At 49.8% G+C, this 27,457-nt stretch overlaps 2 protein-coding genes across 9 annotated transcripts in view; one reads left to right on the forward strand and one right to left on the reverse strand.

The window, feature by feature from the left end:
- The first annotated feature begins 8,395 nt into the window (after positions 1–8,395).
- Positions 8,396–25,980, forward strand: WIPI1 (WD repeat domain, phosphoinositide interacting 1). 4 transcript variants are annotated; one of them, XR_006177772.1, is made up of 13 exons: positions 8,396–8,482; positions 9,187–9,269; positions 10,057–10,226; positions 13,465–13,561; positions 17,466–17,563; positions 18,526–18,618; positions 18,901–18,971; positions 19,459–19,566; positions 19,650–19,814; positions 19,992–20,099; positions 21,431–21,552; positions 21,948–22,180; positions 25,448–25,980. XR_006177772.1 is itself a non-coding variant. In XM_042865218.1 (13 exons), exons 1-12 carry the CDS (start codon positions 8,412–8,414, stop codon positions 22,067–22,069), a joined length of 1,308 nt encoding a protein of 435 aa, XP_042721152.1. In that variant the 5' UTR covers positions 8,396–8,411; the 3' UTR covers positions 22,070–22,097; positions 25,448–25,980. The 4 variants fall into 4 exon arrangements, 3 of the variants coding, with proteins under 3 accessions (XP_042721152.1, XP_042721151.1, XP_042721153.1); XM_042865218.1 differs by having other exon boundaries at positions 21,948–22,097; XM_042865217.1 differs by having other exon boundaries at positions 21,948–22,048.
- ARSG (arylsulfatase G) overlaps positions 25,870–27,457 on the reverse strand; it is a 39,472-nt gene continuing 37,884 nt past the window's right edge. For all 5 annotated transcript variants that reach the window (XM_042865210.1, XM_042865215.1, XM_042865211.1 and 2 more), the window contains one exon: positions 25,870–27,329. In XM_042865210.1, coding sequence (XP_042721144.1) covers positions 26,995–27,329 — 335 coding nt within the window. In that variant the 3' untranslated portion in view covers positions 25,870–26,994. The remainder of the gene's footprint in view (positions 27,330–27,457) is intronic.

Genomic DNA, 27,457 nt, shown 5'->3' on the forward strand with positions numbered 1-27,457 from the left:
GAGTTTGTCCCAGCGCTGAGGGCCCGTCAGCGTGTGTGCAGTGCTGTTCTGACAAGTCCTGCTGCCTTCCCGGTCCCATCTGGAACAAAGATCTCTCCGTGTGTTAAACCTGTTCTGCAGCGTTAGAGAACGAGTTTGTTGCACAGCTTAACCTTGGTGCAATCCTCTGCTGAGCCAGAGTTCACGTGGCAATGCAGCAGTGTGATGAAGGGAGCAGGACAGGCTTTAAAGGGAGCCAATCTGTGGTTCCTCTTGTTAATGGTGTGCAAATCCTTCGCTGGGAGCCTGCACAGACTTACCTTGGGAAGTTAAATCATGCTTCTCATGTTTGTATGCAGCCGTGTGTTAATTCTTAGTGCGTTAAAGACAGAAGAAATTAAAAACAAAAGGCTCTGCCATTTAGTCTGGGTTGAATTGCAGTGAAACCCTAGCGTTAACTGTCTAATTAAATAATGAACGTTCCTCAGTAAATAACTTGCATTACCATCAGCACTGTTCCCACAGCTTTCAGTTCCCACTATTTCATGCATTAGGGTTTCTCATGAAACAATTGTTTGAGGCTGTGGCTGCTGAAGAGCAGAGAAGAGCTGCCCAGACTGCTGATAGAGTGACGGAGCCAGCAAGCCATGGGGCACAGGGGGAAGGTGAGCCTGTGATTTCACAGAGCTGCACTCACTGTGTCTCGTTGTATTTAATAAGAATTCCATTGAATCATTTTTCTGATTCAGTTTCATCTCCTATCCTGTAAGAGACGCTGTCCTAACGCACCACTGTATGATCTAGTCTGTAGACAAATCCAGAGTCAGTCCCAGCTCAAACCCCAACAGCAAGAACCACGGGTTGGCACAGCAGTGACTTCAGTGATGGTGACCATCACATGTCCTCCTGGTGGGACACTCATTTTCCTAGACTGGTAAACACCGTCGGAGTCTGAGAATGGATGGGGGGAGACGACTCCCCAGGCAGGGCTGTGAATCATCCTGTGCCACTGCACAGACTTGCAGAAAGCTGCAGATAGGACTTACTGGATTTTAGGAGTCTGATTACTGTCATTTTTAAACCAAGAAACACTGCCTGAAGTTTGTTCTTTTTGGAAGAAAATAGCAAAGGCAAGTGCCACAGGCCAAGTTCATCCTTGGTTGGCATTCACAGGATTCAGTAGTTATGTCAAACCTACATCTGGCTTCAAACAGCAGTTACTATTATTTTACATGCTCTCCCAAGCCAAGAGTTAAAAGGACAGACACTGTGGATGTGTAGGAATCCATGGCCCGGAATATACAAAGATTCTTGAGGGCCCTGCAAATTTAGAGGTGTTGGCTACCTGGTACCTTGGAGGACCTGGAGCTGTAAGACCACTCCTCTGCTCTTCAGTTCATGTAGTTAGCCACTTCTGCTTCATCTTCATAATGAAGGAGTCAGCTGCACCATTTTCACGATTAAAACCAGCACCCCTCTTCAAGGTCATCACACTTCCTTCACTGATGGAGTGAGAACGGCACATCGTCATTCTTAGGCATTTTGTTTACCTCCATTCTGCGTTAAGTCATGTAGGATTACATATTCCTGGTCTCATAAAAGACCAATAAATTTGTCTGTGAGAAGCATCTGAACTATCCCTAGAGATAATTTGTTTGCTTTTTAACAAAGCTTCCCAGAAGTTCTTACAAAGGCTAAATTTATGACTTTAATTTTTATGGTGCTGTTTATCAACATGGTGTTCAACAGTAATAGAAGCTGAGAATGGTCAGTGGGAAGTTTTGTAGAAAGCAAGGCTTTCTGCACTTTTTACCACCATGCAATCCTGTAAACCCCACAGAGATACTGACTCAGTATTATCCTGTGAGCATAAAGCATTGCAGCATTAGGAAGCAGATGAGAGCAGAGCAGCACAACAGAACTGCTAAAGGGAAGGAAGGCTGGGCCAAGGCTGCTGGGTAAGAAAACTGCAGATGGAACAGGATGGCACAGGGAGAGGCTATGAGAAGAGCTAGAGGAGCATGAGAGCAGCTTGAAGGTGAAGTGGCTGAAGAGTCACTGGATCACTAGGCAAGGAAAAATATCTCCATGAAGAACTGCAGTCTGACAGTGGGGCAGTGAGTAGGGAGGTTGAGGAAGGGAAGATAAACCACGGTGAGAAATAAGGGCACAGAAGAAGTCTATCCCTGCTGCATGTATAGAAGAAGAAAAAAGGTTCCTGATAGGTTCTTCATGGCAGCAGAATTGACAAGGCCTGTGGGTATCTGGAATGTAGTTGTAACAGCAGGGAGTTCCGCTAATGATACCATCCCAACTTAGTGTCATTTCTGCCCATGAGGTACCATCATCTCAGACAAGACACTGGGACTGAAAGCAAATGAATCAAACAACTCTCTGATTAGAGCAGGCTAACGTCACCCACCTCCCAGGTCTACATGTTAAATCACATAAGTGATGTAAATGTGTCAAACAGGATCCAAAGAAGCACAGCCCAACGTACAACACTTGGTCCCAGTGACTGCTGTGTGCACCACCTTGGCGCAGGGAATGAAAAAGCTTTGGTGATACAGGAAGGTTTCTTCTATCAAGAGTAACAGCCATCAGTCCCAACAGCTCTGAAACTCACATCCAGCAGAAATCAAACTCAGCAGAAGAAAAACTTGTGAGCTCACTGTGGACCCTGGCAATGTCAGAGGTAGAGTTTGTGCTGTGTACTTTGGATATATCTTCTGGTAATTTAGTTCAAGTTTTAATGAGCATAGAAAGTAACTGTCTATTGCTGCTGCACATCATCTCCCACTCAGATGATGCAGTGTGATTAATAGGAAGACCCATAGATTAGAAAGGCAGAAAAAAACCTTAATCCTGCTTAACAGGAGACTGTTTGGGGGCTTCTACGTCCAAGGCCAAACTCTGGAGTTGACTGTATACATGAACTTGACAGCTCTCAGTGTGACACTTCAATTTACTGGTACGCAAGGAGAGAAAATTGGTGCCCACCACAGTGCACAGCAATGTGCTCTGTTTGCCACGCAGTCTGAGCCTCTGGATAAGTAAGTAGCTCTGCTATCAACATCTGTAACTTTGCCACATGAAAGAGAAATCATTTAGGTCATAAAAGAACAGAACAAGGAATTACTATGATCAAAATCCATGCCATCTGACAGCTACCACCTGAGCTTCCTGCTCTAACCCTGTCGTGTTCTGTGCTGTGGGATAAAGCCCTCCTGGACCCTGGATGGTGCATGGAACCCTTCTTTGCTCCTGCCACACATCAACTGGGCAGACAGCTGTGTGAAATGGTCCCCATTGCAAAACAAGTTTGCTCTGAGCGGCAGTTCTCAAATCATTTCCATATGTTACTTTGAAGAAGAAAATGACTGGTAAGTCTCAAAACACAGTAAGCAAGAGCCAAGGAAAAAAAGAAATGCCCTGAAGTGCCCAGATCTTAAAGATAGGCCAGTCAGGGAATCTGTTTCCATCTGCAAGACGTGCCTGCTACAGCACAGCCTGTAGCACACTCAGCGTGGCTCCAGCTGGAAGGCTTCCAGCACCCAAGAGGCAATGCTGGGAACGTTTTACCTCCTGAGTGAATGCTGAGCAGCTCAGCAGCATGAGGGAGGCAATGCAGCTGGGGTGGCATGATTGATTAGCTGAGGTGTGTCACGTAGTGCTTATTGAAGGATGAGTTCAATTAGACTGAAAAAGCTGTGAAACCTCGATTAAATTCAAACACAGATTATTGTGTCCTATCTACCACTCAACCACGTTCAACTTGAACTTCACTTTCCTGACCTATGGAGCTGCATGTAGGAGAGGAGTTAAACTGCACCTCAACAGTGGGGCAGGAATTACTAGATTAACTCATAAAGGCATGTCTTGACAGCATTTATGGAAACTCCTTGCCTAGGTGTCTGAAGGACTTCAAGGACCCTCAGCTGTGACTGAAGATGGGGAAACAGAGCCTGCTCAGAGTGCTGTGCTGCCTTATGAGAGCTGGGAGATAAAAAAACCAGACTGAAACGCTGCAAAAAAAAAAGAGCTTGTGAGGGTCAGTCCTCCAGGGAGAGGGGAGGAGGTGGGAAAGAGGAGCAGCAGTTTGTATGCAACCCTCCTTTCATTTGCATTGTTAACTTTCTACAACATCTGGGCACCTTCAATAGTTCATGAACTGCTCAAGCAGCTGGCAGATGTGATTCCCAACTCGGACGGTCTCTCTGACGCACACTGAATCAAAGAGCAATGAAATAGTGTGTGGCTGCAGTTGACTTCTTTTCCGGGAATGCACGTCAAACAGTAACCCCCTGTTTGTTTTGCAGCAAAATGCAAATAGTTCTGTTGGGACGGATCCTCAGATCCCTTGCTTCTAATGTATAAGCTGTCTGAGGCAGCTCCCTCTTGGAGCATCGTCTGAGGCAAGGTTTTGTTGCAAGCTAAATACACACCAAAAGATTCAAAACAGCCCTTTACTTATGGGCTTTTCTCTGAAAGCAGGTGGCAAAGCAAACACGTCGTGCTGTCGGCCACATCCACTATTCTTGGTCTGGACTGACATCTGAACAATGCCTGGACAGACATCTAACAAACCAGCTACAGAGCCGAGTGACTGCTGATGTAAGTTTGTGCCTCCCTCCTCTGCCCTACATGCTGCTCCCTCCCCACAAGATAATAGAAAAGTTTCCCAGATGGACAGAACCCACTTTAAAAACAATAGGGCTTTGAAATGTCAGTGAAGGCTTGCTTGGCATGTGCTGTGTGTGCCAGCAATGTGATAGAGCCTCCTTGGTTTTTATAACTGTAGCCCTTCAATCTAAAGCAATGTGATGCACTGCAGCAACAAAACATCCTGCATGCACCTGGCAGCCACGCTTCCACTGGGTGACCCCTCCACCCCTCCCCAGCCCCCAGCTGCAGGTTAGAATCTGACCAGCCACATTTGCAGAAGATCCATTCTGTTTGATTACTGTAACAAAGATGTGCTGCCCATTGATGCTGCTTCTCTCTGTACTGCCCATTTTTACATCTGATGTCACAACATCAAACAAAGGACTTGAACCAATCAAGAAGAGAAAAAACAATAGATGTTCTGACATTAATTCATCAAGGCAACAGGAGAATGCAAGGTATACTTTCCATATTCCTACATGCAAGGTCTTACTAGCAGGACTACTTGATTCTGTGAAGTCAGTGGCTTTTCCTTAAATAAATACTAAAAGCTAATGGAGGTGCAGGTAAATCGTTAGATCATCCAAATATTAAGCAAATGCTGTTCTCTCCATTTAACAGAAACGCACAGATTGCTGTGTGCTGACGTTCCCAGCACCAACAAGTGTGCGGCTGGACATGGGGCACCAGATGGCAGCATTTATTGCCTGCAGATCGCAGAGCAGCTCAGGCTGCTGCTTTGCTGCTACACAGCTCATGCTGATCACACCTCTGAAGGCTGCACTGCAATGTCTTCCTCCTTTGTATAGATGATCGTGATACCACTGGGTAAGGCTGATAACATAATGCAAGATCCCATGCCAAGATTTCTTTTGCACAGGAGATTTCACACAAAGACCAGGTATACCATCAGTAGCTGGCTTTTATCCGTCTGATAGAGGAGAGCTTGGCTGGAATTTAAATAGTAAGCCAGGGGAAAGCCAGAAAATACCAAAGGTACCTAAACCTCCTTGTGTCAAACAGCAGCGTGCAGAATGCCCTGGCTGGGAGCTTCTTCTGGAAGCTGGTTTCCATGCTTCTTCACCTGCATCTCATCTTTAAAGCTTAAATACATACATGTGGGCTGCAGAACGCAAACCAACATCTGTCATACAAAGTTTCCTTCATTGAAAATCGAGCAGAATTCATTAGCTGCACTCTGGACTGGTTTTAGAGATAATGAGTTGAGATTGTTAGTATCAAAAACTACTGCACATGAAACAGAGCTACTGCAGTCTCAGGCCCATGAGGAAAGGAAAGCCAGCTCCTGATGCATTCTTCCCAGCAAAGCATGCATCAGAGTGAGGGCTTCCTGCTGGTGGCTGGCATTACACTGCTGTCTCTGCTTGACTGTTTTCCCCAGGTGTGACATATCATCAGATCCCAAGAAGAAATTCAGCCTCTCGCCCCTACCTGCAGCCTCCTTCTAAGTCTGTACTTTAAAAGCCAGAGATGAGCTATTTTTTCACATTTGAGATATGGGAGACACTTCGTCTCTTTCCCAGAAAAGCTTCCTCAGTTAGCACCTCAATTTCTATTCCTTGCCCACGGCCCCTGTGCCCCAATCTGTTGGATATCCTGGAGATCCTGGGAGATTTGGCTTTACCAACACATAAAAACTATTCCAGCCAGAGAAGCAGCTCCTCGCAGCCACCATCACTGCTGTGGCACAGCAGTGCTCAAGAACACCCAAAGGCCACCAGAGGTTTTTTTGCACTGCAGCAGAGGACAAGAGCAGTTTCTCTCCCAGCCCTGTTGATTAAATAGCCATTGAAGGCAGCCAGCTGAAAGGAAGATTGACCAATGTGGTTGCATCAGTCAAGCTGCAAAACTAATGGTGTTGCCCAAGTCTCAGATGCTTCTGTGGCTCTGCTTTATCTAAGCTTCATTTTAAAACCAGCTCATGGTAGTTTGCCTGATTACCCAAGCAGCAAACATCCAACTACAGCAATTGCACAGCAACTGGTTTTGAAGCACAAGGCACCCTGTTTAACTTCTTCCTAATCCCCAACCCTGCTTTCACTTTGATTTCACTATTTCAAAATCAAACTATGCTGAACTCACAGGGACAGTCTCAGCACATTCAAAAACAGGTTCTTTGTTTCTAGCTTTTATTAGTGCTCCCCACGAGGCCCCTACGAATAGGAGATGTTTTTTTCCCCAAAACATTGTAAATTGAAAATCATTCCCCTGCTGGCTTTGCAGTGCAGTTCTTATGCTCTATGGCCTAGGGACGGTCTGCTGTCAGCCTCACTACAGGCTAATGCTGTTTCAAAGCTGTTTGTTTTCATGCTTCTTCCTGAAATCAATCATCTTCACAGTTGCAGGTCTTAAATTTCAAAACAGGGGAATATGATGAACACTTAAAGGCCCCTGTGATGCAAAGGGGGATTAATCTAGGCAGATGTATGTGTCCACATGGAATCTGCCTCATTTGGATGGTATTGCATGCAGATCTTTTTTTCCAAAAGTCCTGTGGTGTACACCAAAGTGATCTAGGGCCAATGACTTCAGCACTCACATGAGGATTACTCATCTAATTAGGGGGTTTGCAGGCTCTGCCCCTGTGTTTCTGTGCACTGTTAATGTCATTGTACTGACTTCTGGAACATTTGTCATTTAGAGATTGGCTTTACTTTTTCTTTTTTTTTTTTTTTGTACTTCTACGGGTAGATTTGACCTCACAAGGTAGCATCAGTCCCATGAACAAGGCTGTTATCTGCACAAATGCAGTAAGTTTAGACCACAGATTTTGAGAAGATCTAAAAGCCTCTTCAAAGCCCTATTCAGCTACAGAGGCTGAAAAGCGGGGAGAAAGAATCTCTCTGAAAGGAGGACTGTCTTATTTTGCAATCAATGAGAACAAGCATAACCACAAGTGTTGTTTTTTTTTCTTTCTCCTTACTCCTCGCATGCTTCGGCACCTTGTCCATCCAGCACAGCACCTCCTTTGTCTTATTTATCGCAGCACTCAGGGCACAGCCTCCGGGACGAGGAGGATTACCGCCCAGGTCAGGTCAACCTCGGCTTTGCTCAGCCGGAAAGCTCCGGAGGCCGATCCCGCGATCCTGCCCTGCCCCCCCAGTGACCGATCTTCCCAGCACCCGACGCGAGTCTCCCAGGCACCTCACGCTGCCACGGCGGTCCCTGCACCATCCCCATCTAACCGCAGAACGGCCGGCTTGGAAGGGGTCTCACAGCCCACCCACTTCCTACGCCCGCCCTGGGCTGCGTTCCTCCAGCAGCTCACACTGCCCAGTGCTCCTCCAGGCACGGAGCACCCACACTTCTCTGGGCAGCAACGCCAGCGCCTCATCGCCCTCCCGGTGAGAAATTTCGGGAGACCTGAATCGCCCTTTTTGAGCTCAGAGCCGCTCCCCTCCCAGCCCGGACGGCAGCGGCGCAGCTCCTCCAGCTGCGCCCCCCCGGCAGCGGCCGGGCCCCGTCTGATGCAACCATAACACCACCGCGTGGTCACGCACGGCCGTTCCCTCCGCCAGCCAATAGCAGCCGGCCCTTCTCCTCCTGTGGGCGGAGCCTCCCCCTCTTCCCAACTGCGATAGGTCTAAATCCAAGCCAATCAACCGATAGGGCGGTTCCTCGGTAAGACCGCGGACCAATGGGAAGCGGCACCGCCTCGAACCGCCAGCACCGCGGAACCGGGGCCGGCGCGGGGGAGGCGGCGGCGCGGCGGGGGCCGGAGCGGGCCGAGCCGCCGCGCCCGCTCCATGGAGGCCGCAGCCGAAGCCCCGGGGGGGCCGGCGGCGCTCAGCTGCTTCTCTTACAACCAGGACTGCACGTAAGCGGGGCGGAGGGGAGATCGAGATCGGCCCGGGGGGGGGGGGGAAATGGGGGAAGGGAGAGAGAACAGAGCTTCCCCCGGCTCTGAATTGCGGCCTGCCCCTCCGCAGCCCAGCGCTGAGAGCCGTTCCCGGTGGCACAGCGAGCATCGCTGGGCTGGAAGCTCCAGTCAGGTTTGCAGACGTTCCCGTGGAGGTGCTGTTAGCGTCCCGTGCCCAAACAAAGAGCAGCGCAGTGCTGCTGACGTGAGCCCGCAGCTGCCAGCACGGGGATTCCGTGCAGCTGCTCGCTGAAGGCCGGGATATTAATGCTTGGTGTCTGAGCAGAGCCAGCCCTTGGCACAGTTGTGCTGTGTGCCTGCAACCCTCAGCACAGGCAGAGCCACTCCTGGGTTCAGAAAGCCCCTGTGTAATGCAGCAGGTGTGTCCTGTGGGCCCTGTCTGCAGGCAGAGAGGTGACTGTCCTCCCAGCAGCCACAGAATCCCATGGGTGACACTGTTGCACATGGATGCTTTGCGGGCTGCAGCATCCTCAGATGGAAAGCAGGATGCTTGGCTTTGTTGTATGTAGCTGGCTGAGAGGACGCTGTGCCTTCTCAGAGTGCCGTATGATGAAATTACCCATTCCTTTTATCTGCAGGGACTCCTTGCTGTAAATGCACTACTGGATCTAAACCAGTGGGCTTTTGTCTTATCTTTGCAGCTCCCTTGCAATTGGAACCACAACTGGATACAGGCTTTTCTCCTTAAGTTCCGTGGAGCAACTGGACCAGGTCCACGAAAGCAGTAAGTCTCCACTCCCTGAGTGTTGGCACAGGCTTTAGCTATGTTACTGCAATCTGGTTTGTTTTGAGGGAGTGATTCTTCTTACTGGTCTCGCAGCAATGGCATCTATTTCTGCTGCTCACTTATCAGGACAGAAACAGCTCTGGTTAATGCCCTGTGCGTGGCAGCTTTTAAAGCCAACTGCAGCTGTGGAAAAACTCCTGAGCCACTATCAGTCACAGTTCCTAGTTATTTAAGTAAATGTCCAAAAGTGTCATTGTAATGGTGCCTTTCCAACGTAAGAGCCCAAACACGGTCACTGCAAGACATACTACACCACTGTTCACCTCAGCAATGGGAAGAGTAAATATGTCAGCATTCCCATGTCCCAAGAAGGCTAGGAGAAATCAGACACCATGCAGAATGGACAGTGAGTTACACACAGCTATGCCTTACCTTGGTAAGTCCTGGCCATTCACTCACTGCCTCTAGAAAGGTCCCTGACCAAACTGGCTCTCATTTCCTTTCATAGGAATGAGCTCTTCCTTTTTTATTTCCCACCCCAAAGATTGCTTACAGCTGGAGGGCTCTGCCCAGGAGGGCATGACAGCATTCTGCCTTCAGGAGAGGGTTCATTAAGCCCTTCCTGCTTTGTGCCTGCTATGAGGAATTTTTAATAGAAGCTGATGTTGAACTTCTTAGCCCTGAGCCTAACCCCATTTCTTCCCGAATTGAGCTTCACTTGTCACTGCAAACAAACCAACCATAAACCAAGCTAAAGACTGTCTTGCTTTCCTTCTGTGCCCAGATGAAATCCCAGATGTTTACATCGTGGAGCGTCTGTTCTCCAGCAGCCTTGTGGTTGTGGTCAGTCATGCCAAGCCACAGCAAATGAATGTCTACCACTTCAAGAAAGGGACAGAGATCTGCAACTATAGCTATTCCAGTAACATCCTGTCTATCCGGCTGAATCGTCAGGTAAGGAGCTGGGGAAATGGGTTAGCCAGAGTTGTCCCACTCTGGCTCTTTACTGGTGCTGACTCTACACAGACCAGAGTCCATCTGGCACCCTGCTGTTCAGCAGAGTAGCAGCAGCCTGGGTTTGTACAGTGTTTCTGCAGAGGGTTTGGAGGGATAGGTCCATGTTCTCTTCTACCAGCTCCACCTCAGTCCTGGTTACCTTTGAGAAAGGAGGAGGGTGGCTGTGGGTATCATCTGCCATAACCACTTCAGAGTCCTTGTTTTCTTAGCAGTTACACAAAGGCTTGTTGTTGTTTGCCTTCTGGCCTACTCAGCATGCAGTTCTGCACAAAATAAAAAATCAAACAAACACCTTTTCTTCATCTTTCTCCCTCCCCTGGATTCCACATCCTGAATCCAGGACCACCTTTGCCATCTTTATGCAGATGAGACTGTCAGAGTTTGTAACAAAAGCCAGGAGTAATGTGAACCCCATGATGGAGGCAAAAGGCTGCTTCTCAAGTACTGCTAGGGACTGTGTTTTATTTTTAAAGGAGTAGAAAACATTCAGGCCATTTGGAAGGAGGCTTTTAGACTGTTAGCCTCTGAACTGATGTAGCCTTATGCAGCTCTGAGCCCTGTTGGAAGATTTAAAATCATCTTTCTTTTATCCATAATTATTTTCAAAGTATGTTCCATAAGAAGCTAAAGACATTTGACGATGAAGAAATAAGCAGTCTGGGTAATTGTATGTAATCAGCTTCTCCTCACTTAGCAACAGTGGGACCTGCAGTAAGGCTCTCCCATAAGGAAATGCAGGGTTGACTTTCCAGTAAGGCTGTATTTGACCAGAAGTTCCTGTACTACAATTAAATCTGTCCTAAATGGATTTTTTTCACTTAAGCTTACGATGAAACCAGCAAAATAAGAACTTCCTTTGAATTGCAGATAGATGTGTATGTATAAAAAGAAACTGGGAGGTTCTGCTTAGCATTTCTAGGAAACAAGTATGTGAGTAAAGTAAGTCGAGGATATTTCCCGTGTGCTGCTCCAGTGACTGCATGAAGATGATGTTAAAAATCTATATAAGGCCAAACCTCATATAAGCTGTTAACACAGGAAAATGGTAGTAAATAAAACAGGAACCGAACTCAAACAGCGCGTGTTTTGACTTGATCTGTCTGTGAAAAATCCTTGTGCAAACAAGAGAGCCCCTTGGATGTTGCTGATCCACTGGAATTCTTTGTTTCAGGCTCCATTATAACTCACATACACATTAACCTAGGTCACGGTGTGTCTCAGAGCAGAGAGTAAGGCTGTACTGTGAGACCAGTCAGAATCTCCCCTGCAGTCTCCTTGGATTCTCAGTCACTGTGCTAAAACCCTGCTGATTTTTTTTGAGACATTGGATAGTTTTTTTCTGACTGTATCCACATCCAACACATCTGAAGTCCTCGACATACAACTCAGCCACCCCACTCGGTTTGCGTCAGACTTCAGTTCTGAAGAGAAACGTGAGATGCAGTGCCTTGAATGGTGTGCAGCAATTGCAGCACCAGGCGCCTTCTGCGAGGCTCTTTGCACAGTGAGGATAAAACTCATTCCTCATCTCAGCAGGTTTTGCACTGATGTCAGCTGGGGCTGCACAGGAGGCAGAGAACCAGCCCTCTCCAGCTCTCACTGAGCTTACCCAGGCTTCTTTTACCTCTTCACCTCCCACCACCCCTCTTGTGCTTTCCTGGATTTTGTCCCCATCAGCACCAGCATGTCTTGCTACAGCTCTGGCTTGCTGCTTTACTATCATCTGGAGTATTTCCCTTCACCTGTACATCAACAGCGGTGCATTCTGCAGTTCTGGGAAAGTACGTGGTGGCTTTGCTGAAATCAGCTGTATAAATATGACTCTGACAGTCCCTGCTAGCAAGTTGATGGCTGTTACTGTAGAAAAGGCAAAGTCTTCCTGGAAATGCAAAATGGCTGTGACACAGCCCCAGATGCTGTGGTTAGCAGGAATAGAAGTGGGAAGGAGTTTGATCTGAGAGTAATGGTGGAGCAAGGCAAAGATTTTCTAATGTGGGTGTTTTCAAGTTAGTAACTAAACTCCACATTTAGATACTAAATAAGTGGCCTCATTTCTAAGGAGGTGGAGGCTCTGTACATCCTGTCCATGGATTTGGGTGCTTCAGCTATAGGAGCTTGGGCACAGTCTGGCCTCACACTTTTATTGGGATGTTTTCAGAGCTTCTGGACACATGGCACTAATGTAGGTGGAGCTGTGCATACCCAGGGTCAGAAAGCACAGCCCTCCAGTCAAATCCAAAGCCTGGTCCCCAAAAAGCCTCTATGTAAAATGCCTCTGCAGAAACTCATAGAGATCTGGACCATGCTGAGACACAGAGTGAAGCAATCACAGAAATGATGGCCCAGTGCTAAAGTGACAATATTAGGCTTCCTTTTTCCTTTCTGCCTTTCCTGCCTGTGGTTTGGCAGCTCCTCACTCCACAGCTGCCTCCTGCTGGGTGGGTGTTTGTTGCTGATGAGTTCAACAGAAGAGGTGCAAGCATATAAGCTTGGAAATACCCTGCCTGTCTGCCAAGATGGTGCAAACACTAGGTGTGAAGCACCAACCTCTGTGACTATCCCTGAACAAACTGTTCCTAGCCCAGTTTTAAGCAATTCTGCCTCACAACTTTGGGCACATGAAGCACAGTCTTGCCTGCTTATGCTGACACATTAGCTTTAGCAGTAGTGGGAGTCCCACCACGTAATTGCTTGCTTCCAATTTGGGAAAAAGTCAGGGCAAGGGCAGGAAATCCCATCTGCAGGCAGGCTAACAAGCAGGACTAGCAGCTTCTCTGTTCCCTGGTGTTCATGATCACAGTAGTTTGCTGTGAGAAGAACTGCAAAGAGAAGTTAGGGTAGAAATAGATGCTAACCAAGACCCATGGCAAGGGTATAACCAAGGTCTGTCTTTGTGTTCTTAGGGCTAGGGATGTGGAAGATCAGTTTGTAGAGTAACAGAGATGTTGTTACCATGTTTTATGTGCTTTCTAAGGCAAAACCAGATGCAGTCAATTCTCAGAAGCAGAGCCATCCGAAATCAAAGGGTGTCCAGTGGGAGGGGATGTAGATGCAGAAGAGGTCATTTTTCTGCAGCATTACAGCAAAATCCCTGCTGAGTTTTTCCAGCAGCAATATTTGAATGTGCCAAGTATGGGAGCAGTGCTGGTGAGGCTCTGTACCTGTGTCCTTGCAGAGGCTGGTTGTTTGCCTGGAGGAGTCAATTTACATCCATAACATAAAGGACATGAAGCTCTTGAAGACTATCCTGGATACTCCCCCAAATACAACAGGTAAGCAAAGGAATCTGTGTGTAAGGGAGAGGTGAGCTCTGCAGGAGCTTTCCATAGCCACAGTATTTGCTTTAGAATTCAAACCAGCCTGTGGTGTGTGTATTCTTAGCAGCATGATTAATTCAGCATTGGGGAACCAGAAATGTATGGAGGCAGTCAGTCAGGCTGATGAGAGAAGAAACCCTGCTCTGTCCTGAGTAAATGCTTCAAAGACAGCAGCACGGTTCGAGTTAAGTTCAGTCCCTTCCCATCCTGGAAGGGATACCCATGCAGCTCACGGCTTGCTGGAGCACAGCTTTGTTCCCTGTTACAAGACCAAAGCTGTAAGGCAGGCCAGGACTTCAAACTCCCCTCCATATACAGGGCAACTGCGTGTTCTCCCTGTGGGGCTCCCAACCCCTGCCTTCAGCGTGCCCTGTGTCAGAGTCCCACAGTGCTTTCCCTCAGGACAAAGGGGCCCTGCTTCCCTGCTGCCAGCGTGAGTCAGCTGTGGAGGCAGGCACACCTTGGCAATCCCTGCAGACCTGCTTCACACCACAGGCACGCTGCTCCGCCAGGCAGGCGGCTCCTGTGATCAATTAGCTGCTCAGAGCAGCTTCCAGAGCGAGCACTGTTGCACAGAGCACCTGGGACAGAAAACACAGCCAGGCACAGTGCTGATTCCACCTTGCCTCTGAGCCAGCCCTGCCAGGGAGTTCCCCCAGCTTGGGCTGCCACCTGGTATTGTTCCACACGCAGGAGAAACCGCAGGGCAGGGCAGGTGGCTGCGCAACAGATTTTCCCTGCAGTGTGGGGTGAATCCTGCTGATGGAGAGGAGGAGTTTTTAGCAGTGAGCAGGGAAGCCTGGCTGAGCGCCCGCGGCAGCGCTGCCGGATGGAGCTGTGACATCCCGGTCGCAGACCGCAGCAGCCTTCCAAGGGCGGTTGGTTGTGAAGTTATTGATGTGCTCATGCCTGGCTTCTGGGCTTTCAAGGGATGCTGTTCTGGCTTCTCCCCTGACCTACTTCAGGCCTTAACAGATGGCTTCCTTGCGTAGATTAAACATACTAAATACTGCAAATATAATTAAAGTTTAAAACCTTCCTGAGAAAGCCCAGCAGCAGCATGCAGGAAGGGGATATTCCGGGCCTAGAGCTGTTCTGATCAGGTCACGGTTTAAAAGCAACAGCAATCAGCAGTCACTGGGACAGGACTGGGCTGCTGCGGATCGTAGGACTTCATGCAGGCTTAATTTTCTAAAACCCTTTCACCACAGCAGCTGTCATTGAAATGAGCGGAGTGACAAGTGCTGTGACACGTGTGCTCCCTTTGTCCCCTGGCATCTGCTTGGCTCCCAAGCCTGACCCCAAAGACAGCGTGTCCAGGAGGCCAATGCAGGCCCAGCCTACTGCTCCTTTTCAGAGCAGGGATCTGGGGATCTGCTGCACACCCATGGGGCAGTCCCTGCAGGATCGCTGCCTGGTGCTGTGCAGGACTCAGCTCCCAGCCCATCGCTTTCCTTCAGCTTGGGCTGCACAGGAGGGACTGCAGGTCGAGCAGCCCATGCTGCTGTCACACGGCTGAGGGAAGTGCAGTGACCTCGGGCTCCCCTCGCACACACATGCCAGGAGAAGCGATGCTTCCTGCGGGGCGATGTGCGCAGCCTTTCCAGGATGATCGCACGCGCCGCGGGCTGCCGCTCGGTAATGTCTGGCCAGCCTCCTCCATGCAGGAGAGGAAAATGCCCGGGGTGGGCGAGTCTGTTGTTTTTCATGCATGCTCAAATAAGGAGTGAATTTCTCTCCTGAGAGGAAACCACACTGCTTAGTCGTGAGCTTTCAGCTCCAGGCAAGCACACGAGCCAGGCTGATTGCTCGTGCATGAAGCAAAGCCCCTGGGAAGCACGGCTCTGCAGAGCAGGGCTATCTGTCACCATCAGCATGCTTGCTGTTCAGGAGAGCACTGGTGGCTTATGTCCTCTGGGAGTCCCAGACCAAACTGCTCCAGGGAGGGCAGGAGAGCCCCAGGGAGGCTGTGTGGTGACTCGTATCAGAGGCAGGATATGCACTGGGGTTGTTGTGCTTGTAGACATGCAGACACATGCAGACATGTAGACACTGTGAGGGCTGATCTGAGGAAACTGCAGCTTTGGAAAGTACTTGAGGTGATTCCCTTGAACTCTGAGACCCCACTGGACTTGGTGCCCTGGCAGCAAAACCAAGTTTCTCCCATGCTGTAGGTATTTCTCCACGCTACCAGAGGAAGCCCCCTGTGATGTGGCAGCTACAGAGATGCTGTACTGAGCCATGCCCACTGACCCTTGCTAGGCTGCCAGGTGCCAGGACCAGAAGAGCATTTTCAAAGGCTGCCATATGGCTTGTGCTCTGTGTTCTTTGTACATCCCTGAGGTCAGCTCAGTACACACACATCTGTGTTTTCCCCTGGCCTGGTTTCCCATTTGCTTCTCCCAGACAGGCGCATAGCAGAGGAAGAGGGTGACTCACACCGGCCAGCTCAGAGCTTGCTTTGTTGAGCTGCAGCCTTGCCTAGGCCCTCACTAGAAGGAGTTACACCGACCCCCGGTGCTGTCTGGGCTGAGGAAGACCCTCCTCAGACACACAATTGCTCTTTTCAGCAGTCTCAGAGCTGTCTGCGTTCCCCTAGCCTGCCCTTCTTGGGTGCCATCACCTCTGCTGCCTCTGCTCCACTTCCCTGCAGCGCACACAGTCCTTGGCACGATGTAAATGCTTCTCATTGATAGGGAGTGGACCTCAGGGGCCTCTGGCCCATCCTGAAGCTCCTGGCTGTGCTGCGGTCTCTTTGTTTAGTTATAAACAATGACCTAAAACAAGATCTTCAGCTGATTCTTCCCTACTGCTGGGCCGGGGCCAGAGCAGTGTCCTGACATGACAGCTTGCAATGTCCGTGCGCGTGTCCGTGTGCATTTGTGCCTGTGTGCGTGTGTCCTGTTTGGGCAGTGAGGAGCACAGCCCTGCAGCCTTTAACCCTGCAGCTTCCTCCCCACGTGGGGGACGTGGGACCCCTGGGTGGCAGCCAGGAAGCTGGGGTCGTGCTGAGCCCCCAGCTGAGTGCTGGGATGACTGGGAGCACGCAGACACGGGGCAGGAAGCAAGTGAGATCCATTGCTATGTGTGACATGATCCATTGCGATGATCCTCAGCCAGCAGCAGAAATGAGAGGCAGGAAGAGGTGCTCCGTTCCTGGGTCACCGGGGGGACAGGCGGATGGTCAGCCCTACACACACACTCATCCATCCCTGTTGTTTCCTGCAATTCCTGCTCACTTGAAAGGGGATGTTTGGGAGACTTTATTCTCATGTTGGCGTAAAAACAGATGCTTGTTAAAGGGAAGAAATCCTTGTGTGGGTAAAATTCAGCTCAGCTCAAGTTCCTCATCTTCCAGAACCTCCCTGCACAACTGTGGCATTTGCTTTATCTCCCTCTGCTTCCCTTTTCCTATCAGGGAAGGAAGTGGCAGTGCCCAGCCCCATGGCTGCAGCTCAGAGCTCCAGCTGTGCTCTTAGCCCTCCTTACATCTGCAGTTGTCCAGATATGCCGGGACAGGAGCCCTGTTGGCCCTGAGACCAACGGTCCTTTGGTCCCTACATTCTCGCCTTCTCAAAGGAGGTGATTAAGGAGAAGAAGGGAAGAGCTTCAGCAGGACAGGGGCTCTCTCAGGTCAGGGTTTGGGGAGGCCGTGGCGGGGTGCAGGAGCCATACTGTCCCGTACCAGCAGGTGTCCCCACGGCTGAGGCGTTGCCAGCATCCAGCTGGCGCACACCCGGTACCGGACACCATCCCAAAATGTGACAGCACCCGAACCCCTGCGGTGTCCATGGCCACGTTTCTGCTTTCTTTGCTCCACCAGCAAACAACCTCAGCTGTGTCCTTCTTGCCCTGCCAGGTCTGTGCGCTCTCTCGATCAACCACGCCAACTCCTACTTGGCTTATCCCGGCAGCGCAACCAGCGGAGAGATCGCACTTTACGACGGAAATACTTTGGTAAGTGTGAAGCTCGCCCATTTGGATACCGGCAGGGACTGAAAACAAACAGAACCACAGCAGAGCCAACAGGGCCTTGGGGAAAGATGAATAAATGCACTCTGCTGCGCTGCAAGGAATATTTGCCTGGGGCAGGCACATTCCCTATCCCCTTTGCCTGGACATCGCACAAAGCAGACAGCCTCTTTGAGATCAGAACATCCATTTCCCAGTACTGGATAGTGACCCATGCTCGAGGTTGGCACAGACAGGGCTCAGCAAGCTTCAGCCTCACGCCAGGAGGAGTGATGTGAGCTGGGTGGCTCATAGAGCTTGGAGCTGCTCCAGGCGTAGGATGTGGGCAGCTGCTTTGCCGTGCCACAGGCTGCAAGGGATGCTGAACCCCGAGCCGTGTGGAGGACGAGGTGCTCACATCCTCCTCAGGAAATTTGCCCCTGGTTAGGAGCAGGGTTGTGCTTACCTGCGGTTTATGCCAGGGCTTTGGATTACATAAGGCTGCTGCTCTGTACATGCAGCAGGAGCTGAAGATCTACAGCAGAGGAGAGCAGAGCACATATGGGGAAAACACACTGCTGCTGTGGGGAAATGCTAGCAGAAGCCAGGGCTCCCCACAGGCAGTGGGGCCACAGCAGTATCTGCTGTACAGCCAGAGTGTGTAGAGCCAAGGCACAAAGAAATGCCAGGCTTTGGAGGCACGGCTGCGAGCCTGCAGCCTGCTTGAGGGGCAAGGAGCTGAGGACATCTGTGTCCAGGAGGAGCTTTTGATAAGCACAGTGCCTGTAGCAGGTGGAGAGTGAGCTTGAGGCAGGGCAGGGACTGTTGGAGGGATACCAGAAGTGCAGTACAGTCCCTTGAATACACATGGGCAGTTCTGCCTAGGGCATGAGGCAAGAACGCCCTGTGCTTACGCAGTTTGAGAAGCAGTGTGTCTCTTTACTCTCACATCACCCTCTGTCCTACAGAAACCAGCCTGCACGATTGCTGCCCACGATGGGCCTCTGGCTGCCCTAACCTTCAACTCCACCGGGTCGAAGCTGGCGAGTGCTTCTGAAAAAGTGAGTGAGTACTGCTGGGAGCAACCTTCTTGCCACTGCCAGCCCGTGGCTGGCAGAGGAGCACAGCCAGCCTTGGAGCATGGAATGGAGGGACAGGGGGATGTTGGGGTGGCCCCTTTTTAAACACAGCTTCCCAGGAAGGGGCACTCAGGTAACTGACTTACAGGGGGCCGGCATATTGACCCAAACAGAGCCTCTACACGTTCTGAGTTTCCTTGGTGTGTCAGGTCTTGTGCTCTTTGCCCTGCTCCTGTGTGATCTTCCCATCTGCATTTTTTGCAGGGCACAGTCATTCGTGTATTTTCCATTCCTGGTGGGCAAAAGCTCTATGAATTCCGTCGAGGGATGAAAAGGTCAGTTCATGCTTCTATCAGTGACAAGTACACAGAGGGCTCCTGGAGCAGAAATGTAAACACAGGGACAGAGCACCGTCAGATCCTGGCAGCTTTGGCATCTTTTGCAGAAAGAAAACAAGAGTGAGCATATCAGATAGAAATGTCATTGTGCCAGACAGCCGAGCTGCACCCAGCTGCCTTCAGCAAGCTTAGCAATTCCATTCAGTGTGTCACAGAACAGAGCAATCACAGAGAACAGAGGTGGATTCAGTCCATCTTCTCTGTCCATTTTTTGTTTCTTACTTGAAATAATGAAGTCTTCAGAGCTATCATCCTAATTCTTCTCAAAGGAGGTGTTTTGAAACTGCTAAGCCACTTGCACAGAGCCCAAGTCTTGATGGCAGGGGTGGGCTGGGTCTTCTCTCTCACTGTCTTCTGTGAGCAATACCTTGCAGTTCCCATGCAGTGGGGTGCCAAGTAGTGAATGGTCTGTGCTTGGCCCTAGGTATGTGAATATCAGCTCTCTGGTGTTCAGCATGGATTCCCAGTTCCTATGTGCTTCGAGTAACACAGAGACAGTGCACATCTTTAAACTGGAGCATCTCACTGACAGGTGAGGGAGTAACCTGAGCTAACCTGCTCCAGGAGTGTCCATTTTGAACATCTGCCTGTACAGCCCTGTTTGTCTCCCCTCAGCCGGCCAGAAGAGCCACCAACCTGGAGTGGGTATATGGGAAAAATGTTCCAGGCTGCCACCAACTACCTCCCTGCCCAGGTGTCGGGCATGATGAACCAAGATCGAGCCTTTGCCACTGTCCGCCTCAACATCTCTGGACAAAGGAACATCTGTGCCCTCTCCACGTACGTACTGACATCTGTGTCCCACTGCCACACCAGCCTTCAGGCAGACACAGCTATGGATGCTTACGTCCACTGCTGTGCCTGTCACCTTGCACCCTGCAGAGCACACAGGCTATGTTTGCTGCCAGTGTGTGCATGCAGCTGTTGTGTTTGAACTCGTGATGCTTTTCTCCTTAGGATTCAGAAGCTGCCCCGACTGCTGGTGACTACATCTGATGGACATCTCTATATCTACAACTTGGACCCACAAGATGGGGGAGAGTGCGTCCTAATTCAGAAACACAGGTAAATGCCCCTCCAGCGCATTGATGTTCCCTACACATTTGAGATAAATGCTGATCCTTAAAAACTAGGAAAGGGAAATTTTACCTGCAAGCACAACATGGAATTGTAGGAGCAAGAACATTGGAACTGAGTTGTGATTTTAGCTGCTTGATCTAGCAGACATCCGTGAAGACTGCGTCAGCGGCAGGGACGTGGGGCAACGTGCAGAAGAAAGCAGGCACATCTCAGGCAGCTGCGGGACGTAGCCTAGATGGCAGAGGTGGGCTTGAGGAGATGCCTCCATCAGACCCGAGGGTGGCAGAGAGCACAGCACCTCTCCCAGGCATCAGCGGGTTCTCAGAGCCAATTGTGGGGCTGCGATCGTGTGGAGCAGCTCTGGGAGCTTCCGTCAACAAAACCTCACACACACGCACGCCTGCAGGCACGCAGCGCCTCAGCAGAGCCTTCCGTGCTGCCGTTCCGTTTGTATGCCAATTTGATTAAGCACGTAACCCCGCATCTGGGCTGCTTGGCTCCAGATGTGAAGCCTTTGGGGTGGGGTGCGATGTAACATGCGCTGGAAGCCAGGACGTGGCTGGCAGCCAGGAAAATGCCAACAGATTTTTAAAAGCCGCAAAACAAAAGCGCTTCAAAGCTGCGCTGTCCAGCGTGCTCCGGCCGCCGGCCTCCCAACTCCTTCAGACACTGCTGACCCCCCTCCCGTGCTCCCATTGTGCTGTGGCTGTCCGGAGCTGGCAGCCCTGCGTTGTATGTGGGTTCCTCTTTTAGCATCAGAGGACTGAAAAGGGCCCTTGGGTCATGAGTTACATTACATCATACTATATCTCCGCTCAGGCTCCGTCCGAAACTAGCCAGCACTGCTTTTCCCATCTAGTCCACTCCTGTTGGAAGCCCTTTAGAGCCCCCTCCATGATTAGAAACACTGTTTGCCTTTGTAACCTAAAGCTTTTGTGGTCAATCTGTTCCCTTCTATTCTCATGCCAGCATTGTCCTCTAGCTGAAGTACTGCTTTCCCTATCTTCTGCATCCCCCTGCTTCATTTGGAGAGCACAATGATCTCCTCTTCTGCAGCGCTGTTAGGGCTGCAGTCAAAGTTTCGATGCAGTGTTACAAATCATAGAACTGTAGGATGGTTTGGGATAGAAGGCACCTTTACAGGCCATCTAGTTCCAGTCCCTACTTGGCATTACCCTGGGCACCTTCCAGCTCTTCAGTTGGGTGATGTGCCTCAAGGAGACACGAGTGCAAATGTGTGTCTCAGCTAGTGCTGGGGGAGGAATGAATGGGATCAGAACTAACTCTTCTTCCCTCTTTTGCTCCTGTACAATCAGTCTGCTCGGCTCAGGAAAAATGGAGGAGAACAAAGAAAATGACCTTCAGACTCCATTACCTCAATCTTATGCAGCAACTGTAGCCAGACAAAGTACAGTGCCTTCAACTTCAACCATGCCAGGTAAGCACCACACCCGCCCTTTCTTGGAGCAAAGAAAGCAAGACAACCCCTGTAGCAAAGTGGGAAGTCTCTGAACAATCAGATGTTCACTCTAACCATAAACAGTCCATGTGCAAGGCACACTGGGGCAGCAGGGCCTTCTGCAGCTCACCCAGTTCATTCGATTGGGAATGGGTCAGTTATTTTCTGCTCTCTGCCCATTGCCAGGCAGCTGCAGTCCACTCCTGATAGGTAGTGTTGATTGTGATACCTTTCCCTTCTGCTGCCCCCAAGTGCTCTGCCAAATGCCAGAGGAATCAGGATGTGTTAAAACAATGATAACAGCGTTGCAGCTGTTTGTTTCCAGCCTCATAGCACCCATTTATCAGCAGTGCTTTGCATTTCCACTTCTGCAGGTTATTCGGAGGATGGTGGTGCCCTGCGAGGAGAGGTTATCCCAGAGCATGAGTTTGCAACTGGACCAGTGTGTCTCGACGATGAGAATGAGTTCCCTCCTGTGAGCATTCAGGACCCCTAAAACAGCAATTCAACCCCAATGCTAAGAAGAAAGTATTAACCTCTGACAGAAGAAATTCTGTTGCCCTGACCTTGTCCCAGTTAGCTGTGAAGCTTTGAATAACTAATTCAGGTATAGGGAGAGTGCCAGGAACATCACACCCCTACTACATGGCAGCTGGGATGGGGCAAGGATGATCAGCCTGATAGTTAGAGAGAGACCTGAACAAATGAGCAGAATGAAGTTCAGATGCAGAACAGAGTTCAGATCCAGACCTGACCTTTGTGCCTTGCTCAGATTTCTAGTATTATCAGGAATAGCTTTAATTTGAACAATGCCATCATTCAGAAATAAAAACTTAGTTTTCCCTGTTGGATTTTCAATCAGTTGTATTAGCTTATGGAAAACAACTGGAACATACCTGAACCTCATCAGCCCTCTGGAAATATCTCATTTCCAGAAAAAGAAACAAAGCAAAACAGATTTTTAAGCCATTGTTTTGTTTTTTTAAGTGGCACTTTCTCAGTTACTGTTGGAAGAACATACTGGCTTTATAAAATCTAACTTAAGCCTGGCAGTGTCTCTCCCACTCTTCTTCCTGTTATATAAGCATTTACTGTGTTAAATGCTTGACCCCTAATTGGACAGATATTGCTTACACTGCTGTGATCTGGCTGTAATCAGCAGCATCTTCATGATAGTAATGCATTAATACAGCAGAATATTGTAATGGATTTCAAGCTGTAGACTTGGCAGACTTTGGAATTCCTTACTCCACTTTCACATATCCTGCTGTTGGAGATTTGCCTGAAGAAGGAGGAAGCAAAAATTTCATTGGGATCCCAGGATTTGTTCCATATGCTGGGGCTGACCTCCTCTGTAAGGCACTTTCAAATTAAGTGATGCAAAGAGTTATTTATATAAAAGATGACTAATTCGTGCCTCCCTTTGAAACTCTGCCTAAACGCAGCTCTTCAAGTCACATAAATCTCAGACCGATTCTCTTTACCTGTGCCACAGCTTGTTGGAGACAGAGCACGAGAGTTTCTATTTGTCCCTCTCCATCCCCTAAGGAGGACATTTCAGTGTCTCCCATCTGGTCAAAGCCTTTGGGCCGCAGAGCAGCTGCAAGGAATGTCTGAGGAGCAGCACAGCCAGAGAGAAGTCCTTTGCTTCCTTCTGACGAACCTGCTCTTTGAGCATGTGGTTTGGGGCCATGCAAATGCCAGCAAGCAGGAACCACGCTGCTCCTGAATGAGCCTGCCTGCTGGGACTGTGCTGTAAAAACCAGCCCCAAACCCCTGCTGTACAGGCAGGGGTTTTATTAAATGGACTTTGATCTGTCAAAATCCTGTGCTGTAATTAACCTGACGGAGCAACTTACATGTGTAACATTAGGGAGGAGGTGGTGTGAGAGGGAAGGAGCTTTCCAGAAACGCTCCCTGATACAGCAGCTTAGCAATTGGAGCTTCCAGATAAAGTGTGTACAGTCAGGACTTCAGCTTTGCCCTCCCTTGCTGACGGTGATGTGTTTTGCATCTGCTCTGCTCGCTGGCGCTGGCTCCCGCTGTGTGCTGCATAGGGAAACTTGGTTGGGATGTTTTGATGTTCTGAATTTCACTCAGCTTCGCTGTTTTCTCAGCGCTGAGCAGTTTGGTGACTCGTCCAAGAGGGGTTTCAGGGATCGGTCACTTCTGTGCAGAGAAGGAGGGAGAAGAAAACTGACCTTATCCAACAAAAATGTTTTGACAGCGTTCTGTTTTGCGGAAACATGGGAAGGGTTTTGTTTGTTTTCCAATGTGCAACAAAAAGACATTTAAAAACCTCAAAACTTGTGACAAAATGGAATATTTACCCACAGCCCACGAGCACGGCTTTGAACTCAGACGTACTTCTGAGGAGGAACAGCAGTGCTGAGACCCAGCGGATCCTCTCCATTTTGAAATGGTTTGCCTTCCCCTGACCTCAAGTGCTGGTGAGCAAGACTTCAGAGGCTCAGCTGTTAATAACAAGGAAATACAGCTTCGGTCTAATGCACAATCTGTGGCTGATGGTAGAAAACTGCTTCTTCATTAAATGGAAGGAGGGACAGGTCAGAGAAGAGAGAAGCACAAGGAGGGCTTGTAAAAACACCTCAATAAGAATGAATGTGGCTATTGCTGTTGATGATGCCAGCCCTGCTGAAGTATCCTGTAGCAAGAGGTTAAGCAAGTTCAATTATGTGTCTTGCTTACACTCATGGGCTGGATTAAATGCTCTCAGGTCTCCTAGGGGCTCTGGAGTAACTGTGATCTTCTGCAGAAGGTACTCTGGCATTATTGAGATGGACAGCAGGCTGAAGGAGAAGGTGAAGAGAAGATGCTGTGCCTCAGATGGGCTCAAGGAAGCAGCACTGCACCCTGAACTGAGCAATTGGACGGCATCGTGGGAAGAAGAGCCCAGCTGTGGCTGCAGGCAGTTGGGATGGTCCCTGCCATTCTCACCAAGCAGTTGCCACCTCTCTGCAGGTTCATTGGTGTCACTGAAGCTTCTAGCAGTGTCAGAAACGTTGGTGTGTGTTCACAGCTGGCTGCTCAGCCTCAGCAGGCACCACAGGGTAGGGCTGTGAGGTTCCACATAAGAAATTCCATAGGATTCAGTAAGAATGAAGCCAGATGGTGCATGTGGCATGTGTTCATACATCAGTAGCTCATGTGAAGTGTTTCAGAGTCTTTGCTGCTCCCACTTTCCTCTCTCTGGCTGCTTTATGACTAAATGCTTTTGGCGATACTTAGGATTGGTTTTGCCTTGCCTTGTTCAGGTTGGATATTAGGAACAACTTCTTATCTGAAAGCGCAGTCAGACGTTGGCCCAGCTGCCCAGGGAGATGGGGGAGTCCCCATCCCTGCAGGGGTTCTAGAACAGTGCAGATGTGGCACTGAGGGATGTGGTCAGTGGGCACAGTGGGAGCAGGTTGGGCTTGGGGATCTTAGTGCTCCTTTTCAATCTTAATGAGTCAATCATCCTCTAATTCTATAATTCAATCTGGGTTCCATCTGCAGTCCCCAGCGATGCACACTGCGTTCCATTCTCCTACTGTGCCAAAGCTGAACTTCTAGGGGAGCTGGTGGGGCAAACACAGCTCACCCAGAGTGACCCCAGTCCTGCAAGCAGGGCTGCACTCAGTGCCATGCCCACCCCAGGAAGGACACAGCACCAAGGCAGCTGGTTCCAGTTCCCAAGGCTTTAAATTTGGGGGGGGGGGGGAGTAAATAAATAAACCTCTAACAAATCTGCCTTTGAATGGAAAGTAAAACACTGCAGGACATCCCTCCCCTTCTCCTCCCATGTACGTAAAACCAATTTGAAACACACCCTGTTGCTGGGAAAAGTAAGGCTGTTCTGTTTTGATTTTGGTAGATAAGCTTGTGCCGTGGAGGTCAGTCGGGCAAAGCGAAGAGGTCATGATGGAAGCAAACATCCGTGTGCAGGACAGCTGCTGGGAAGTGCTTTGGAGCAGCCAGGAATCTCGAAGAACAGATTTGTGAGTCTTCAAGAAGACTAAAAAATCCAAGGTGGGCCACTGCTTTTAGCCAGAGTACGTGTGAGTGAATAGCTGGTCCTGCTCACCCCTTGTTTTTAATCCTTGTCTGGGTGGGGTGTCCATGTACTGTATGCACGTTGCTATATTTAACAAACCATATGTTAGAACCACATTGTAAATGCTAATTTAATCAGATCTGTATGTAACCAGGATTTTATATACCTGTTTTACCCGTTTCTAATTTATGCTGTTGTATGTGTATAAATGTACTTATAGGAAGATATATTAAACTTATGTCTTTGTACAGTACATACTATTTTACCCAAGCAAAGTATTTTTGCAGTGACACAAGAAAAGATGCGATTTGCTACAGCTAAAGACAGAATAAAGTCACAGTCCGTCCCTGGCAGCTCGCTGCCCGTGCTCCTGCTGTTCTTTGTGGGGCCCTAAAGATGTCAGTCTTGATTAAGCTTTAGCAAGTGGGTTTGGGGCTCTGCTGAGAGGTTGGTGGCTCCGGCACCATCCGGACCCAGCCCAGCCAAAGCCACACTGTGCTGCTGTGGGAGGCTGTGGGCCAGTGCTAATTGCAAACGGTTGGGCAGCCCCTCTAATTTCAGCAGTGCTGCCCGTAATTACAACTCCCAGTGGCTGGTGTAACACCTTGCTTTGCTTGGGACAAGCCACTTACGGCTTGTCCAAAGAAAGACCTGGGTGCGCAATTTGGAGTCCAAATGTGTTTCAGAAAACCCTCACTCAGTTGCTGGGAAATCCTGGTGGTTTCTGAGTTTCAGTTGCAACTTCAGTTTTGCCTCTGCAGCTCCTCAGGCTTTTGCATGTGCCCACAAATGTCCCACAAGAGCCTCGCCCAGCCCTGCAGCATCGCATCGGGGTTGGTAGGAGCTGAGTCTGCCTGCAGCACTGGGCTGCCTGGACACCTTGGGACCCTCTCTCTGAGCTCCCTAGAAGATGCATATACACAGTTGACAGGGAGCAGTTCCTCCAGTTCTGCATTGCACACCTGTTTACACAAAGCCTTTCAAAATATCAGGACTCAGATACTTCTCCCAAGACAATCTCTGGCCTCCGCTATGCAATGCACAGCAGCTGCAGGACACACCAAGCATCCCATCTAGCAAGATGTCAGGGACATGTAGCCCTGCAAAAAGCCCAGAGCCACCAGGTGCTGCAGTGACTGCTCCAGCCAGGGGACAGTGCTGCTCTGCATAGAGCTGCAGCAAACGGGACCCTCTGTCTGCTCCCTCACACACAGCTGAGGGAAGGCTCTGTGCAAGGCGCAGAGCACGGGGAGCTGCAGCCTCCATCCCTGCCCACTGGGCCAACCTCAAGCCTGCAGCCAGCATGAACAGCAGTCCCGTTCACAGAAACCGGGATTGGAAGAGAAGCAGCTTGAGCAATGATTTGCTTACACACAAAGCTGTGTTGCTCTTCTGTCCGTGCGCTGGTGCAGCGAGGCTGTGTGAGATGTGGCTGTGTGGCACCGGCAGGCCTCGTGCTGTGTGCTGCAGCAGGGCACCGCTGCCGGGTCCTTGGAGTAGTCTGCAACCGTGATGTTGTCTGTTGCAATATCCTCCAGGGCCTGGGCATAAGCCCTGCTGATTGCAGGCAGCACTGCCTGATACTCCCTGGATGCCACGTCCAAAGGCTCGTGCTCCTGGATATCGCGATCCAAGTTGAAAATGAGCGGTGGCCAGTGATGCTCTTCTAGCCCAATGCTTCCATCACAAGCCTTCGCCCCTCCTAGGGAGGAAAAGAGAAACACAGTGCAGTGCCAGGCTGCTCACCGCTGCCCAGGTATCACCTCCGTGTCGGCCCTTTGCCACCATAGTGGCTTTGGGAGCCCTTTGCTAGGGCTGTGACACGCACAC

The sequence above is a fragment of the Lagopus leucura genome, unplaced genomic scaffold (genome assembly GCF_019238085.1).
Source record: "Lagopus leucura isolate 7727_CA_CO unplaced genomic scaffold, USGS_WTPT01 Super-Scaffold_797, whole genome shotgun sequence".
Classification (NCBI taxonomy): domain Eukaryota; kingdom Metazoa; phylum Chordata; class Aves; order Galliformes; family Phasianidae; genus Lagopus; species Lagopus leucura.

Bases quoted from the DNA above. Each gene is read 5' to 3' on its own strand.
- WIPI1 (XM_042865217.1), top strand. From the start codon at position 8,412: ATGGAGGCCGCAGCCGAAGCCCCGGGGGGGCCGGCGGCGCTCAGCTGC. The intron at 8,483-9,186 runs GTAAGCGGGGCG...TTATCTTTGCAG, and splicing joins TCTTACAACCAGGACTGCAC to CTCCCTTGCAATTGGAACCA. The intron at 9,270-10,056 runs GTAAGTCTCCAC...TTCTGTGCCCAG, and splicing joins GGACCAGGTCCACGAAAGCA to ATGAAATCCCAGATGTTTAC.